The 17225-nt window shown below is 39.0% G+C and overlaps 2 protein-coding genes across 2 annotated transcripts in view; one reads left to right on the forward strand and one right to left on the reverse strand.

Annotated features, from left to right (window-relative positions):
• Positions 1-1099: 1099 nt before the first annotated feature.
• Positions 1100-7071, reverse strand: tacr2 (tachykinin receptor 2). The gene is made up of 7 exons (XM_047581739.1): positions 6685-7071; positions 6167-6318; positions 5539-5834; positions 2221-2415; positions 1470-1620; positions 1262-1381; positions 1100-1180 (listed from the first exon to the last, which is right to left on the reverse strand). Exons 2-7 carry the CDS (start codon positions 6299-6301, stop codon positions 1100-1102), a joined length of 978 nt encoding a protein of 325 aa, XP_047437695.1. The 5' UTR covers positions 6302-6318; positions 6685-7071.
• A 2540-nt stretch (positions 7072-9611) lies between these two features.
• tspan15 (tetraspanin 15) overlaps positions 9612-17225 on the forward strand; it is a 30123-nt gene continuing 22509 nt past the window's right edge. Inside the window, exon 1 of the mRNA XM_047581360.1 lies at positions 9612-9826. Coding sequence (XP_047437316.1) covers positions 9737-9826 — 90 coding nt within the window. The 5' untranslated portion in view covers positions 9612-9736. The remainder of the gene's footprint in view (positions 9827-17225) is intronic.

Here is a 17225-nt window from a genome sequence, read left to right on the forward strand (position 1 = left end):
TCTCACTAGTTTTCTTTCCAGAGTCTTTGAAATCTTTCGCTTCCTACCTCTGCCAGACTAGTGGATCTCTTTGAATTTCTTGTTGACACGTCTCGCTCAACTTTTTGACACTTGGAAAAGCTGTGTTAACTTTGTATATCCTTCTCCTGCTTTGTGAGCACCAAAAATTCTTTTTCTCAAGTCTAAACTGAATTCAAGTGACAGCTCAAACCCTTAATGAGGTTTTTATACTGTGTGTAAAGTGTAGGACAACCTTTAGTTTTAACTTGATTGATTAATTACAAGCCGTGACCATTACAAAGTTAAACCACATGATTGCCCAACAGTGGTTTGAGCTTTTGCTAAATAAAAAGGTCAGTTCTTAAGAGGGGTAATAATTTTGACCCTGGTTGTTTTCAGTTTTTGTGAAATAATGTTGTTTCTGTGAGTGAGGTAAATGAATGTAAGCATCCAAAATAAAACTAGGCTGTTTGCAAAAGCTGCGTTCAACTGCAGATGAATGTCATTCTTCATGACTATCATCAGGCTTTCCCCTCTTTTTACTTGATGCAGTTTTTTAATCATCAGCTCTTTGGGGCTTTGCCCAAAAACCCTTTTTGCCCTCCCATTCAGAATGTCCTCATCACGACTTCTCTCAACAATCAGTGGTTGTGCTCCATAAGTTTCGCAGCTGGCGATTTTGTATCATGGTCCAGCTTCTTCACTGAATTTGCGATGCATGTGCTGTGCGTGTGCTTTTTGAGACTCAGGCAAGCGTCTCTGTCCGTGGTCAAGTCCTTGGCGACGGCCGTGTTTGTGTTATGTGCACTGTTAGATTTGATGGAAGGATGTGAAGGGTTGTTGCGGTTGCTGCGTGTCATGGTGACTCTGAAGGTGTTTGTGTGCTGCAGCTCCATCCTGTCCTCTTCCGACACTTTGATGAAGGGACACCACGAGAACGCATGGCGGAAACCAGCACGGAACCTGCAGAAGGAGAAAGGAAAAAATCATTTAGATTCTAATGATGGATTTGTCAAAAGCATAAAATCAAAAACTGAAAAGAGAGTGATCAGTAAAGAAAGGGTAACAGAAAATACATATGCTTAAACATGTATGTCTTTTACCTTTGGTTTAGGCAGCAATAAATAATCGGATTGTACATCGTTGAACTCATTGCCAACCAGAATATGGCCAGATACACCTGACAAGCAAACCAAGGTATAATTGACAATTAGATTGAAGATTGAAAGAGTGCAAACCAGGCAGAGAGACAGCTGCTCACCTGTTGAATGTAATGTTGGTTATAAATTTCTCTGTTAAATGATCCCAGTATGAAGTAGATGTGGTATGGCAGCCAGCAGAGGGCAAAGGTCACCACGACGACGACCATCATCTTCACCACCTGAGAGAAAGACCATAAGGTCACAGCACGGCCGGAGTTTTCATTTCATTTTATTTTCTCAAACTAATAGAAGAAAGAAGAACGAGACCTTTCTCTTGGCTGTTATCTGGCTGTGGTAATGTTCTGTCGCCTCTCCAGGGATGTGCCCACCCCACAGAGACTGACCCACTAAACTGTAGGTCACCAGCATCACCAGGAGAGGGAGCAAGTAGATCAGCAAAATCACTGAAAACTGGTAACTACAGACAGACAGAGCAGACAGCACATCTGGTGACAAGATTCAGACTAAGGTCACACCATTCATTACCTCACATTTGTGTAGATTTCTCTATTTGTAGTCTTAGGATTTTTCTCTTTTGCTTCCATTTATCCACTTGCTCGTTTGACACTTGCAGCGTAATTAGAAGCGGCTCACTAACATGGATGAATATTAAAAAGCTGTGAGTTCACATTTTTAGATTCAGATCACAGCCTGCACAGTCTATGATTCTGATGAGATGAAACTGACGGAAATCATAACTTTAATTTAATCATAAAAGTCAACGACGTTGATTCTGGTATCAGACGGTCTAAACTACACTAACGGAGCCACTCAAATATAAGCGCTTATGCATGTAATTGATGTACAATACACTTTTTCCATAACATGTATGTGTCAGGCAGAATTTATTAATGTATGCTTACTCACAACATAGAAATATGTTTCTATATATAGAAATACTAGGGTGTAGAGGTGTACATGGCATCTGTAAGTGTGTCCACATGTACGTGCACTGAACACATGCTTTGATATGTCACTGTCGGTGTCTCTAACTGTAATTTTCTCTTGCTTCCATCACCTCAGCTGGTGTGTTCCTCCATAATCATCAGGCCAGTCGACCATGCACACGGTTCTGGGGTCATAAAATCTCGTCACGCTGTAGTAGCACTGAGGGAAAGCCAGTGAGAATGCCACAATCCATATCAGAGCGATCACAACCTTTGTAGAGGTGGAAGACAGGCGAGGCTTCAGAGGGTGAATGATTGCCATGTACCTGAAAGAGGGAGAAAATTTCATTTCATTTATCACAACATCCATCTTCATCGAGACGCACGGTCAGAAATCCGAAGTTAAACTTGTGGGAACACTCTTAAGAAAGTGTGAATGTGTGTCTCTTAAAAGCTGCAAGTGCAAAATGAGAAAAATCTACCCACTCATCCATTAAGCTGTGAAATAACAGTTTCAACTCTCCTCACTCAAACTAAGAAGTCTTTGCTGATCGCCGTTTTTCACCGGCCTTTGTCAAAACATTTCTCATGAAAGGATTTACACTGAATAGTTTTAGAGAGAGGAACCTCCTTTTCATTCAGCATTTATTCATTTGTGTAACATGTAGAAGCTATCAGGCTTATAACTGTTTGGTGTGGGCGATGTTCTTGAGTCCTCATTTATTCTTCCCTTTAAAAGGCGCTAGATTCTTTAGATTTCATGCCACAATTAAACTAGAACATCTTCATAATTTAAACATTTTGCAATTCATTGCAAATTAAAGCTTGTTCGTCTTTTAATCAGTTGGTATTTCCACTTGGGAACTGAGAGCCACCGTGTTTTGTTCTGTACAATGATGATTACTGGAAATTGTTATTGGAAATGATTACAGTGAGTATGTTCACTTGTCATCTGCTTTAATAGAAGGGACTGGTTGGATGAAACAGAGGCTTACGCTTCAGAGAGATATTTTCACAGCAGGAAGTTAACAGCTTCATATTATTTGTTTGCGTGCATGTTTGTCTCAGTCGTTCTTGCGCCAGCCATCAACTAATTTAAGTGTTATTTTTCCTTACTGTGTGCACCACACATACACGCAGTAAACACAGAAACACAATTTAGTCAACTGCGATGATCTGCAGTCAGATCATTACATGTAAATTATGCAGTATATCGCGTATGTGGCGTACACATAATGTGTATACACTCAGAGAAGAGGGTTTAAAATTAAATGAATCAACTTGTGAATATTGAAACAGAATCATATTAAGTGCAGAAGAGGCCGTGATATTCGTTATGACTTATTTTGCATTATATGCATTTCTGACTGCATGCACCGTGTAGAGAAGAAGTTGCATCAACCAAGGTTGAATAATACTGATCCTAACATGGTGAAATAATGCTAATAAACGTGGTCGCCCCTGGCAACCTGTCTTTAGTATTATGCACTGACCACTCAATTAAGTAAGGAATTAATTTACTAATTCATTTACATTAATTAAATATGTTGACCATTACAGTCGAATCCTTCAGCCAGCTCTAAATCAGGAATTTGAATTATTCTAAGCTGACAGCGTCAATGTGTGATGGATTGCAAAGTGAGATGCATGAATATGAAGTCATTTTTCTACTATTGTGATTCTAATAATAGGAAGGATACTGCCATTTGCTTTTACATCGACTTCCATTCTCAGATCTAATTTCCATTCTCATTTCCTACAGCCTTCCTCTTTAATTTGATTTTATTGTCCCAGTCAAGACACATATTACCCACCTCCTCCAAAAGGCTGGCCAGGGTCATCGCTGCAATGTGGAAGTCCGCCTTGTGCCACTTTATGGATGTAGTTAATATGTTTTACGTTATTTTCTAGCATAAATGAATAACGTAAAATAAAAAATAATGATTCTACGAAGAGGAAACTAATGAGGGGCACAGATTTACACCTGCTCTGATCTCAGCCCGTGGCTCATTCATCACTGCAGCCCAGAGCACAGAGTCATGTATCATACATGTCATGTACTTCCACCCTTAGAACAACTGCAATGCAGTGTGCAAATATTTAGACTTTTCAGCTGCACTGTTTACAGAAAGAAATAGTATTAGTCTTTCTCTGCAGTGAACTTATAATATTCCAAAACTATTTAGAATATACACACATTCTTCTTTTTACTCTTATTTATTGTTTGGAAGAGATTGATCAATAACTATCAACAATAAATCACGTTGTCACAATCACTTCATGAGATCACGTAAAATGTATTTTACCCCAACTTTATGGGCAACACTTGTATTTATTTAAGTATTTGGACTTCACTAAAGATCACGGCTGGACTGTTATGTTTTAGTATATAGCTTGCGACATCTCTGCTTGTAAAACTGCTTGAAAACATCTGAGAACTGAATAAACCCTGTTTCTCCAACAGCTGCATGACAATATGATCCAAGTCTGGTCACAAGACAGACTGAGACTGTTCTTTTCTTGAGCATCACATACCAGTTTATTTTATGAAGTAACATGATGAAACTCTAAATGTCTAAATGTGTTTACCTCCACAGTGTGAACAGTTTTATAGCAAAGTAATTTTATAGTCGTATTTTGACTTACTGTTGCAATATCAATAAAAATACCAGTGTAGTTGCTATTTTTTTCCCCTTGTTTTCCAAGAATGTTCAAATATGACTTGTGCAGTTACGCCATTAGATTAACTTTATATATTTTCTGGATGTGTGTGTGTGCAGTCACTAACAATCTAACTCTATACTTATTTATAATTAGTCTAGTGTTTTATTAACACCCTGTAGTATTTTCCACAGCCTCATAAGTACAAGATTCATCAGTACATTTTAAGACATTATGTATTACAGGACGGTCATATTACATTAGATGGTAAAGTGTAAACTTGTGACTCACTACATCCATCACGTACTGAGAAGAGTGTATTTTTTTTTTTCTCACAAAAAGCAGACTGATCATTCATGCTCCAGTAAGCATTAATGACATCTGTGTCTCCGCTGCCTGTTGACCCATATCTCATTCCTGCAGCATTTTCATCTGTATTGAGTGAACAGTTTTTTGCAGGAGATGATATGAAATGATTCTGCTCATGTACTGCAACTGAGTAAATTTGTCCTTAATGTTAATAAAGACCTCATTATATGTGACAAAAAGCAATGTTCTTTACTTGTGTATCACAGACAGGGAGGAAATGTGACAATGTGTTCATTTCCTCACTGGATTCCTCATTTCAGCGAGTATTATTGTTTCCTTTTTAAACAGTGTGGATAATGCCTCTTCTAAAATGGGTGTTTTGGGGGCGATGCAAGCCAGTCACCTAATTGTGTCGTTCATTTAATGGTAGATTAGATTAGTCCAATTCTTTTGTACAGTTTGTAAGAGCTCCGTCTTACCTGTCCACTGCGATGGCTGCCATAGAGTATATGGAGGAGAACATGGCCGTGATGGGGAAGAAGTTCTGAAATCTGCAGTAGCCCAGGCCAAAGTACCAGTCGTTGTGAAGCGCATAGACAAAGTTAAAAAGGGTGTTAAATGTTGCCATGGAGACGTCAGAAAATGCCAGGTTGACGATGAAGTAATTGGTTACAGTCCTCATGCGTCTGTGAGCGAGTATAATCCAGATCACAGTAACATTCCCAGTGACGGACACCAAGATGATGAGGGAGTAGGCTATGGCCCAGAGAGCCACCTGGGAGAGGAGAAGAGAGACTGTAAACTTGTAAAAGAGTGGCGAAGCAATAAAAAGATCACTGATTTTGACTACAACACAAATCAGTCAGTACATTTTTCAAAAGGCTACAGAGAAGCGAATCACATTCAATTAAGCCATTTGGATTTGAGTTTGTAATGTCTCAGGTGCTGCATGATTTTCAACAGTTTCGACCAACTTGAAGATCATACATTCAGCTGATTTAAAAAGACAAGCAATTTTCATGATGCAGTGCATTTATTCATTCATCCATTTTCGTCTTTCCTCGAAATATCCTCTGAATACTTTGCGCCTCGATGCGTTTCTCTCACCTGCCAGCCGGGCTGCTGGAATTGATTCCCCGTCGTCTCGTTTCCGTCGTCCAACCAGTCAGTGGTCATTGATAACGGTGACGAAGTAGCCTCCATGTCTCGCTCGATGTGTTGAATAAGACTTTCTGCGTCCATTGTGGTTCTTTCTTTATCTGGTCACAGAAACTTTATGAACAACTGTATGCGCGCTGTGCGTCATGCGTAATGAGCCACAATGAGGAATGGACTACATATATTCTCTTGAAGGAGGCTTTAAAATGAAAAAAACACACTGCTTTGGGTGTGTCTATCAATTCTAAATATCTAATTTATAATATCTATGTAGTACAGTCATACATTACAACATTTTGGTTTTAAAGAATTTGCCTTCCTTGCAAATAAAGACTTGTTTCAGCTCACATTTGGCAATGATAATATGTTTCTTTGACTACAGTAAGTGCAGCAGTACAGGCGTAAAGATGTTTTACACAAGAATAAACCAACATGTCAGTCAAGTAATTGGTTTGCATTTCTCTTACCTGTTTTGTTGCGAGATCAGTTTTAACCTCTGCTCAGTCCATAAGTGTCCGAAAATTAGACTCCTTCAGCGCAATGGACACCCAGCTCCATCGAACAATGCATTAAGACATTTCACCGTGCTGTACACCCCCTTGCACACAGTCACATATACACTGTCCGTGTTTCTTCGCAGGAATGTGTAACTAGCCAAGGGTGAGACGCGCAGACAGTCAGGCACACGACAGTGCGCATGGAGCTGTGCCAACTCCGCGCACAGAAGGAGAGAGGGGACGGCAGAAAGAGAATCAGAATAGCTCTGGTTCTCCTTCTTGCCGGGGCTGTTAAACGTTTCAGAAATAGCTGTTGGTGTGGGAAAGAGAGAATGAGTGAAAATTCAAAAACCGAAAAAAATGAATAAGGAATGGGAGGGTAGAGTAGAGGCGTGTGTCCGTGACTCCACAAGCAAAGGATTGATGTATATCATCAAGATGATGTGAGAACTTGGATTTAGAATGAGAAAGCTGTGTAAGGAAAGGGTTAAAGGGAGAAGGGGAAAAGATACAGCTACATTCCCTATTAATGCAGGTCAATCCCAATTTCTTCGGTTAAATAAGCCTTAAATCAACCTTAAAGTTCACTAATTATAATTTCTTGGATTCCTGTACTCTTCGACTCACATACCCACACAGTAACCATCTGTACTCACTGGAGAGTGAGATTGTTTTCCTCGGGGGGTCGTTGTTGTCAATTTCCACAAGACTGTAGACCCCTGACACTGACAGGTGCTCATGGTTCTTTGCTGCTGCTTGTCTTTTGCAGCCTGTTTAAGATCTTGTTTTGAATCATGCAGTTGATCGTTTTTGAGGATCTGTTAGAGGTTGTGCTATATATGTTCCTCTTGCCTTGTCCATTAACCAGCTCCACTTGAAAAGCAGATAGGTGGCCCTGTGAGTAATATTTTTGATGTCGGAATCAGGTTGAGGATTTGTCAGAGGTAAAGCGTTGATTGCCAGTGCTGTCACACTTCCAAAGTCAAGATCTGTGTTTGTAGATCCTAAGAGCCACACATTTAAAAATTTCAGTAAGAGGTGTTGATGGGAAACATGACAAAACACAGAAACTGAATCGCTGCTAACATTCTGGTTTAACAATGTAAACTTAAATAAAAGTATTAAAACAACATATGTGTTTTAGTCAAATACAGTATCTGTTGTATTTGCATATGCTGTACAACAGCTGGCGGAGTTTCTCATCATGCCAGTTTTTTTTTTTTTGTATTTGAAGAGATTGCACTTCTCTTCAAATTTCTGAAAAGAGGCATGGTATTGTTTAGTTCACTAACTTTATTAATGTTTTTGTTCAATAATCCAACAGCTGGTCAACTGTGATGTTACCTACGTGTTTTCGCTGCCTCTCTTTCTCACCTAACGATTTGTTCCTTGCATGTCTGCTCCTTTCGTCACCCCCTCACTCAGGGGAAATCTCCTGTTTGTGTTAGCGTGTGTTTGCACGGAAACAAGTGAACACAGTAGCCTGCTGAGTTCTGTCTTTTCTCAGTTGTGTGTGTACAGTATGCACTGCATGTGTGTACTTTCACATGATCACACATCCTCATTAACCAATAGGGTCTAGTGAAGGACATGTTGGAAGATGCAGGCAGGGATAACAGGGATTCGAAACTGGTGTAGCCTACTATAGAAAAAGAGTGACATTGCCTCAAGTCCTTTGTTTCAAGTTTGCACCTGAACACATCTTGGAGAGTAAATCCGGCTCTTGACGTGCGTGAAATTATTTGCACATATTTACAAGTAAGGCAAAGGAACCAAATCCAGATCCAAAATAAATCAGATTACGTTCTCAGAATACAAACATAGTTTGATAAAACCTGGAATTGTACAGGTCTGCTTTGCTCTGGCATTGCCCAGCCCAAGGTCGTTTACATGTGGAAGAAGATAAGAAATGGTGATAAATTAAGAATAACAGTACGAACATGTGAAAACAGTGATTTGCTTGACTGAACAGCCAATCAGGCATCAGATGCAGCAGGCGTTATCGGCTGAGGGACTGCTGACTAGAGTTGGCCAGAGCCACAGGTGCACGCAGCATGCACAGCGTATGGTGACTGGTCTAGCAGATACTTAAAAATTCTCATAATTTAGCTCCATAAGTTAGCTGTATATTGATAGGTGGTTCTTGTGTTTTGTGTCAGTCTTATAGTTAAACCTTTGATGCCATGTAGTATGTATTTACAGTATATATGGTGCAGCACAGACAATTAAGTTAATGTGCATGCATTTTCTGGCTACAATGTGTGTTTTGTCTTAAATACTAGTTAAGAGAACCAGACTTATATGCAGATAAGTCTAGAATAAAAAAACAAACAAACAAAAAACAAACAAACAAAAAGCATTTGAAACACTTTCATCCTGTACATTTCACGTCGGTAAGATTTCTATATGACCCGTCTATTTATGTCTGTTTATGTCTGAATGTACTCTCTGCTGCATTAGGAGGCCACCACTAGGAGGCATAGTTACATTTTTGTGTCACTTAACTGTGTAAAACATAATTTCTTTCTACGTCAGAAATCAATATTGAAAAGGCAGTGAAAATAACTGTGTTAAAGTATGAGTCACCAGCTTCTATTTGAGACAATTAAAACCAAAGCCTGTTAAGTCATATCGTGTTTGATATCGGGCTACTGACTTATACGTGTGCAGGCCCAGGGTGGGGTAATTACCAGGGTTAACCAGACAACATTACAGTTTACATGCTGACGAAACTGCACTGTGCCGTCAAACCAGTTGAACAGGTGTCTGATTAGGGAATTTTTATTTATTTATTTATAAGAATAGAGTATTAAATGAGCCAACCATTTCTGACTTCGTATATGTAAATCGTAGTATGCCCCGAGCCTCCGGATCATTGTAGCCCACAGCCCCCCTATACATTCAGCCATCACTCCCGCGCGCGCTTGCAGGTGTGCTGGCTGACGTTGACAACGCGGAAGTGCGTTGTCAACAATTCAGAATTCACGGAGCAACAGCAGACAGCTGTCCCCCGTCGGCTACGATGTCCAACGACGAAGGTGTCCGACACTGCCAGAGATTCTCCTATGTTTTGCTCAAATTCACCCTGTTCACATATGCCATCCTGTGGTGGGTGAGTACCGACCTGTTTATTGTATACGAGGAGTGGTCCCGGCTGGCAGGCTGGAGATAGTGTGTGTTCCTGTGTGTTTTAACCAGCTAGGGATTGCGGGTTTGTGTTTGACCGACTTGGTCCATAGAAAAATATGATCAGATATTGTTATGAATTAACCCGCGTTTCTAATATTGCTCAATGCCTACAGTTTGCAGCGACAGGTGTTGTACCTGTGGAGTTCTTCATGAAGGTATACATATATATATATATATATATATATCCGTCAGTGTATGGCCACACCCTCCTTCTCTGAGCGCCTTTACCCTGCTCATATCGGCTTTTTTGTAAACCGACTGATAAGAACGTAGAGGCAGAAAAAGAAAACGAAACGACATACTCTTGTCTTTGATCTTTGAGAATCAACAGACTTAACATTTCTTATTTCGCACTGTGGTCAGACTGCACCTCATCGTGGAGTCATGTGTAGATCACCACATGACAGATCATAGGCAGTGTTGTCAAAATGTTTTCTTTTGGGGATTTGGGCAGTTTCAGTTGTTGTTTTTACAGGAACAGTATTAGGCTATGCCACTTAAAATCAGAACAATAGACTAATCTAATCTAATCTAATCTTAGTAAAAATCTTACAAGGAAGCTGATTGAGACCGCTGCTGTAAACCTCTTGACATTCCTTTCAACGGGTTCAGTAATGCTAGATCCAGTCGATGTTCTCTAGTTGGAATAAATATGTTCTTTCTGTACATGTTTGTCAATGGACAGTGATCAGAACCACGTCACAAGCATCAAAACGTTTCTTGATTGATCCTTATTGATATTTTGTGGCATGTAAACACATATGTCTTAAAGATCCATTTTATTCAGCATCTATCATCATGATTCTAATCAGGTTTCGAGACATATTGTCAGTGACAAGTGTATTATGTCTCATTTAATGTATCATCTAATCCCAGTCTGTTCAGGACTCAAACCAACTGTTGCAGGACGCCTTGTTGTTTTTGCCACTGAATGTTTTGATTCATTGTCCTGCAGCAATAATAAACAATAATAAGTTCAGATCAGATCAGATACCTCTCTGAAGGTATTACAGGACAGATAAAAGAACCAAACATCTAGTCAAGTGGCTAAAATGTTTACACAGTACTTGCTCAGTCATTTTGTAGAGTGTTCTCCATTGATGTTGCACCACAACTGTGTCTGAAGCCGCATATAGATGTTTGACAAGTGCTAAAACATGTTTATACTACCACTGAAAGACACGTACAGGGGTTAAAGTTCCCTGTCACCTCTATGAATTTTAGTCTGCTTCAAGAACTTGCCGTCATTATTCTGTGGGCTTCTTGTTCTTGTTGTCTCCCAGGGTAGTTATTTATGACTTTAGCTGTATGTTTGGGATGGTTAGTCTGCTCAGATCATGCCAGTCTTAGCTCAGAAAATGTCTTGGAAAACGCACATTCTGTGAGCCTCTTTTGTAAGGGCAATACTGTCAGTGTGGTAGACGGGTACAACACTGTTGAATGTGTATGTAGCTTTATAGTGAGATTGAAAGACGTTAAATGTCACCTGGAGAGCACACTTTGTCTAAGGTGCTTATTTGACAGTAAATGAATAAAATGAATAAATATCATTAAAATAGCAGCAGATGACAGCACACATACAAATTCAGTTGACCGCTCAGGGCTTCTGTACCTTATTAATTAGAAACATACATTAACCTATTAATGTCCATAAAAAAATATCATTTTATTTGACTCATCGTGTGTGTTGAAATCACTTTGATGAAACTGAAACAAGATATGGCTTACATTAAAGTCTGTGTCTTTTCAATAAAGCATTTCTTGCAACACAGCCGAACTCTGCAGCTGCTCCTTCTTGTAGACGACGTGACACATTGTATATTTGTGAAGACAGATGGCTGATTGACACAACGCTAAGGAAATCACTTATTTGTTCCTTCTGTGAGACATTTCAGAGAGGTTTATTCACAGAGGGGAGGGTGGTGAGGCAGAGAGACTTCAGTAATGGTTTTATTATGGAGACTGAATGCTGCCATGATGGGGTGACACACATTAACGAGATATATTTACAGCTTGTTCATTCACGCGTGGTGAATATGATCTTTTCACCACGCTGTCTCTGAAAACTATGGATTATCTCAAGAATAAAGAGCAGTTTAGGTGATATTATCACACAAACCTTGACAGACATAGTCAACATCACTTATTCAGGCAACAGGTGTGTGATTAAACTTATTTTTAGTTCACTAAATGCTGTTCTCAGCAATACCTTTGTAATCACAAAACAGCATGAAAACAGCATGCAGGTAGTCAGTATTGAGGAAGTTTGTGTTGGTCACACAAAGTTTTGTCCCATCAATGGATGTTTAAAATAGCAGGAAAAATACGTTCAAGTATTATTTTTGTCTTCATTGCTGGTATTTATGAATCCTTCTCTTATATATATATATATACATATATGACCCATATGTGACCCATGTTCACCCTCATCCCGTGCCCTGCAGGACAGGATGTGCATGTGCTAGATAGCAGCTGCCAGGGGTTAAACAGCCATGTGAAACTGTGTGTGTTTGAGGAACAATGGGATGATGAGTAATTTCCTGTTTACTGTGGAAAAAATATTTAAATCACAGGAAGAAAAGCACGTTCTAAACTAACGTTTGGACTGCACGATGGCCTGAGTCAAAATGATGCAAAGAATGAGGGTGAAAAGAATACCTCCAGTTGTGAAAACCATTCATGGTTTGAAAACCACTCTGATAAAACAAAAAAAAATGTGCATACGTCAGCAATTATGAATGATGTTTGTCATTTCTCACAGATTGATTCCTGTCAGTAGAGCAAAAACATATTGCGGTTATTATATTCAGAGTAACCTCGACACTATGTTCTCAAATTACCTCTTTATTTGTTCTTTTTTTATATTATTATTCTGCTGCCTGGGATCATCTGCTTTTCTAACCTGTATTCAGCCAGTAAAGACTGACTGAGTAAATACAGAAACACAATGAAAACATTTCCCATTAGGACTTCCTACTTAAAGCAGGTCTTGGACTTGTAAGGCAACCTGTAAGTGCATTTTAATTTAGGGTGATGAGAATCATTACACATTTGGCTTTCACTTTCCTCCAACCCTTATCCCTCCACCATTATCTGTCTCTCCGAGACATATAGATAACCATGTTGTTTTCTTCACTGTTTTCAGTGTAAACCCACGCCAGAGTTGGCCAAACAAACGAGTCTAAAGTCTAAAGCCATGCTAACATGCTCACAGTGAGAATGACCGTTTGTTCTGCCTGTTTAAAGAGCACACAGATGGCTTGTTTTTACATATTTATCTAATATGAACATTCAAATACACAAAAATGTTCACAGCAACATTATCATCTAGAATGAATAAACTACACAAGAGAGACCTGCTCTGTATAACAGTTTGTAGCCCTTCATAGTCTTCCATTCATCATATCTTCCACTTTCTGCTTTTGTATTATGGATATATTACTACGTTACTTCATTGTCTGTCATCATTACCACTGGTTTGATGTTGGTTTGGTGTGTCCCAATTGTCCCAGTGACAATTTATTGAATTTTAGTGTTCTGTTTGTGTATTGTGATAGACAACAACATACCATCCAGAAAACACTCTCATCATCGCACCCTTATTCTTGGGCAAAATGATCCTATATAGCAACCTTTAGTCAAACCTGTTTAAATTAATAAGAGTGTTTTTGGTTGCACTAAAAAAAGAACAACACATCCAGTGATGCGGATCGTTGAGTGGACATGTATTGACTTGATGTAGTCTAGTGTACAGTATTTGTGTCATTTATAGACAAAGTCTATATGAAAAGCTTGTTTCCCCCACAATGGGACAAGCTACGTGTTAGAAGCCAAAAGTTCCCAGATGTGTGGGTCGATGTCTGGTTAAACTTTCTGACTTTCCTGCATTGTTTAAGCATGTGTTAAAGCATTTTACCTTGTGATTTCTTTCCATTTTAAATACTTTAATTTGAAGGTACTTGACCGGCTACATTAAGATTAAATAACAATCTTTAATTGCCCTTTGAAGTAGTAGGAGCCCTGAAAGGTCTCTTGTCATTTTTAGTGTCCTCAACCTCTTTGGCATCCCTCCAGATGTCGTACATAACCGAAGACAAAAGTGAAACTGCCTCCAGTTATGTTCTGCACTGTGTTGTGTTTAAATGAACCACAAGTATCTTTCCATCAAAGTTGATATCATTTTAAATTAGTGCTCTTGAAATACTTAATGGAGTCATAGTCCAACAATAAGTCCTTTTGGGTTGAATTTGAGTGCGTTCCTGTCTAATTCCTGGCGGCTGTAGCCTGGTACGAGAGCTGCATTGGAGCGGCGCTGGATGCTTCCACAGTGGTGAGGCAAGCACAGGAATAGCACTGTGGATTTATTTTAGCAGTGTCCACTGGGTTATATAATACAACTTAACATTGGCCTAATGCCCTGAAATTGTCGCCAAGTCATCTCTAAGTGCATGCTGATAAACATAGCACCGCCTGTGTTGTTATATTTCACCAAGTATTTTTGTTAAATCTTGTTTGCATGAACCAAAATCATTTCCAAACCAAAAGGACACTTTGCAGAGATTATCACTCATGAATGTTGACACATTTTATTGTTGGGAGAATTTTAGTGTTTAAAATGCCCCAAGTGGCCTCCTCTCTCCTTGACTGGATGGAAGTGAGTATGTAGTAAGCGTTCGACCAGCCAGCAGCAAGACACTGTAGCAAGGACAGGGACATGTAAGGGAAAGACATCATGCTGGATCATAAACAGCGCCGTACCTTCAAAACCTAGAACTGCCAATGTGAAACACCTCTTTTCTTTCCTTCCTCTCTACTCGATCCTTTCAGTTCTCTTTATTTCTGTTGCCTGTCTTCTCAAAGTCTCAAAATAGACTGTGGGAGGCAAACAGTAATTGCCAAAGAAAGTCAGGTGTTTCCAACACCGTCATGCTGTGATCTGCTATAGCTAAAAATGTTTATTCGTACATCTGTGAACAACTAGATTTAGATTCAGTTGAGGCTGATGTAGCTCAAATAAAAAAACAACAACAAGCTTTGGCTCATTACGACTTAATAGACGTTTCATTTCCAGATCTTGTGGTGATTTGTGCTGATTTATTCCCAGATTCACCCCATATTGGACCTCACTCTGTAACCAGAGTAAGGCTGTCAGCATAGACTGTCAGATGGCTCATTTTTGTTGGTTGGTAGGGCACATAACTCTCAGATTTGATATCCTGAGATGTGGAAAAACAGTGTAACATTATAATAAACTGTGGTATTATGCTTGTCAGCATCCAAGTAGACACGCTTACTTGACCCTTCTCAATACAAACAGGTAGCTCATAGCTGAAGCCACTCTAAGTGGGTTACTGGTGTTTGGCCAGTTACTGTTTCACCTGCCTGAACACACCACAAGTGTGTATTCGTTGTGTGCTATTTGCCAGTTATTGAATTTTTATTGGCGCTTTTAATTTTAGATTTGCCCTGGTCTCTTTGTCAGGGCAAACTCGGTCATTTAAATGTGTTGATATGTGTTTATTTTCTACATGAATACACTGCCTGGGAGTAAAATTGCACATTCCTGCCTCGGTTGAATTGAGCAATTTATTTTCCCTCACTGTTTTTATTATTTTTTTTTCTGTGAAAATGTTTCTTTAAATTGTTATTTTATGTTGTTATTCTGGTGCAGAAAGTGCATTAAAAAAATCAAAAATCTAAATCAGACAGTAAAACAGTTCATTCAGTGCGTGCTGGAGATTTCAGCTTCTCTCTCAGTTGTCTCAGATGTTTGTTTGTTTGAGCTCAGGTTTGAAAACTGTGAAACTTTGTCAGATGGTAGACATTAAGTGAAAATAAGTTTATGCACTAATTTGATTAACCTTTTAAGAAAGGATCAAATTAGTGTTACTGATTTATATTGTTAGAGGTAATAATTGCCCAATTGCCTAAGTCATTTATAACTAACTGCTACAATATCAATAAAAATACCAATGTGTTTGCTAACAATTGTGTTTTTTCTTGTTTTCCAAAACAATCAAATATGACTTAGGCAATTATGCTATTAAGCTAACGATATAAAAGAGCCTTAAAAGGATATATTATCCAGTGTGCTGGGAGCAGTGTGTAGATGTTTAGTCTCTGCACCAGACAAGCGCTATTATTTGGCTTTTCACTGGTGAAATGAATCAGTTTTCTCATGTAACAAGTTGCTTTCTAATATTTATTCCCTCTTTCTGCGCGTTAATTAAACATTTCCTTGAACTATTAAAGTTTATATAACAAACTATAGCTATAGTTTTCTTTGTCCTGCTTGTATCTACAGCATTCAGACTAAAATTTTATGATATACCAGTGACCTGTCTAGTTGGTATTTTGTCCAAAATGCTACATATAACATTGATGGCGCTTAAATATTATATTGACTTGATTATTCAATCATGTTGGACTACTATGTTGAAATGAAACTGAAGATAAAAGCTGCTGATGCTAACATACTAGTTTAACATGTTTGCTTGATAACATCACAGTGGCTGTTTAGTGGGAACTCACCGGTTTACAATAACAATAATAGTGCATCAGTTTTATGCAGCGCTTTATCATAGACTTTGGACACTCCTCGCTCACACAGTCACACCCTGGTGGTGGTGGTAAACTAACCTCAGGAGTCACAGCTGCCCAGGGGCAGACTGAGGAAACGTGGCTGCCAATCTACCTCTCGCATACACCAGTGGAGATCACACTGGGATCACAGTGGGTTAAGTGTCTACTTCAAGGACACAATGGACAGACTAGGGATAGGGCGGGATTGAACTGCCAACCTTACGGTTATTGGACGATGTGTGGGTTTATAACCCACACATGAGTATCAGCTCACACTGCCACCTGTCTATGGGAAGATAGGTTGGCATACTTATCTGTTGTGTTATTTCTAAATGTTTGTGGGGTTATCTGCTGTCTGATCTTGGCAGTTGTTGCTTTTTCGTGTTACTTTCACATTTACATTTAATTCCATTTAGAAAACTGCCGTGCTATGGAAATACTGAATCATTTTCACCAGTGAGCATGTGATTATACTGCCATCACCAGGGTAGTTACTTATCACAAAATCAAGCCATCCACTTGTCATGTGTATGATTATATTGCAGTCAGTTTATAGATTTATTTGAATTTGTAGAAAGTATAAAGTTTGATGAAGCGCAGAAATAATTTGAAACATTTCATTTATTTATTTATTTTTTGTCATGAACATATGTTTAAGTGGTCTGAATGAGAATTTAAATGCCTTGATGTATATATAGGCATTATGTATGTACTGCTGTGTCCATGTATTTATATTGATT

The sequence above is a fragment of the Mugil cephalus genome, chromosome 3, assembly GCF_022458985.1.
Source record: "Mugil cephalus isolate CIBA_MC_2020 chromosome 3, CIBA_Mcephalus_1.1, whole genome shotgun sequence".
In the NCBI taxonomy this organism is placed as follows: domain Eukaryota; kingdom Metazoa; phylum Chordata; class Actinopteri; order Mugiliformes; family Mugilidae; genus Mugil; species Mugil cephalus.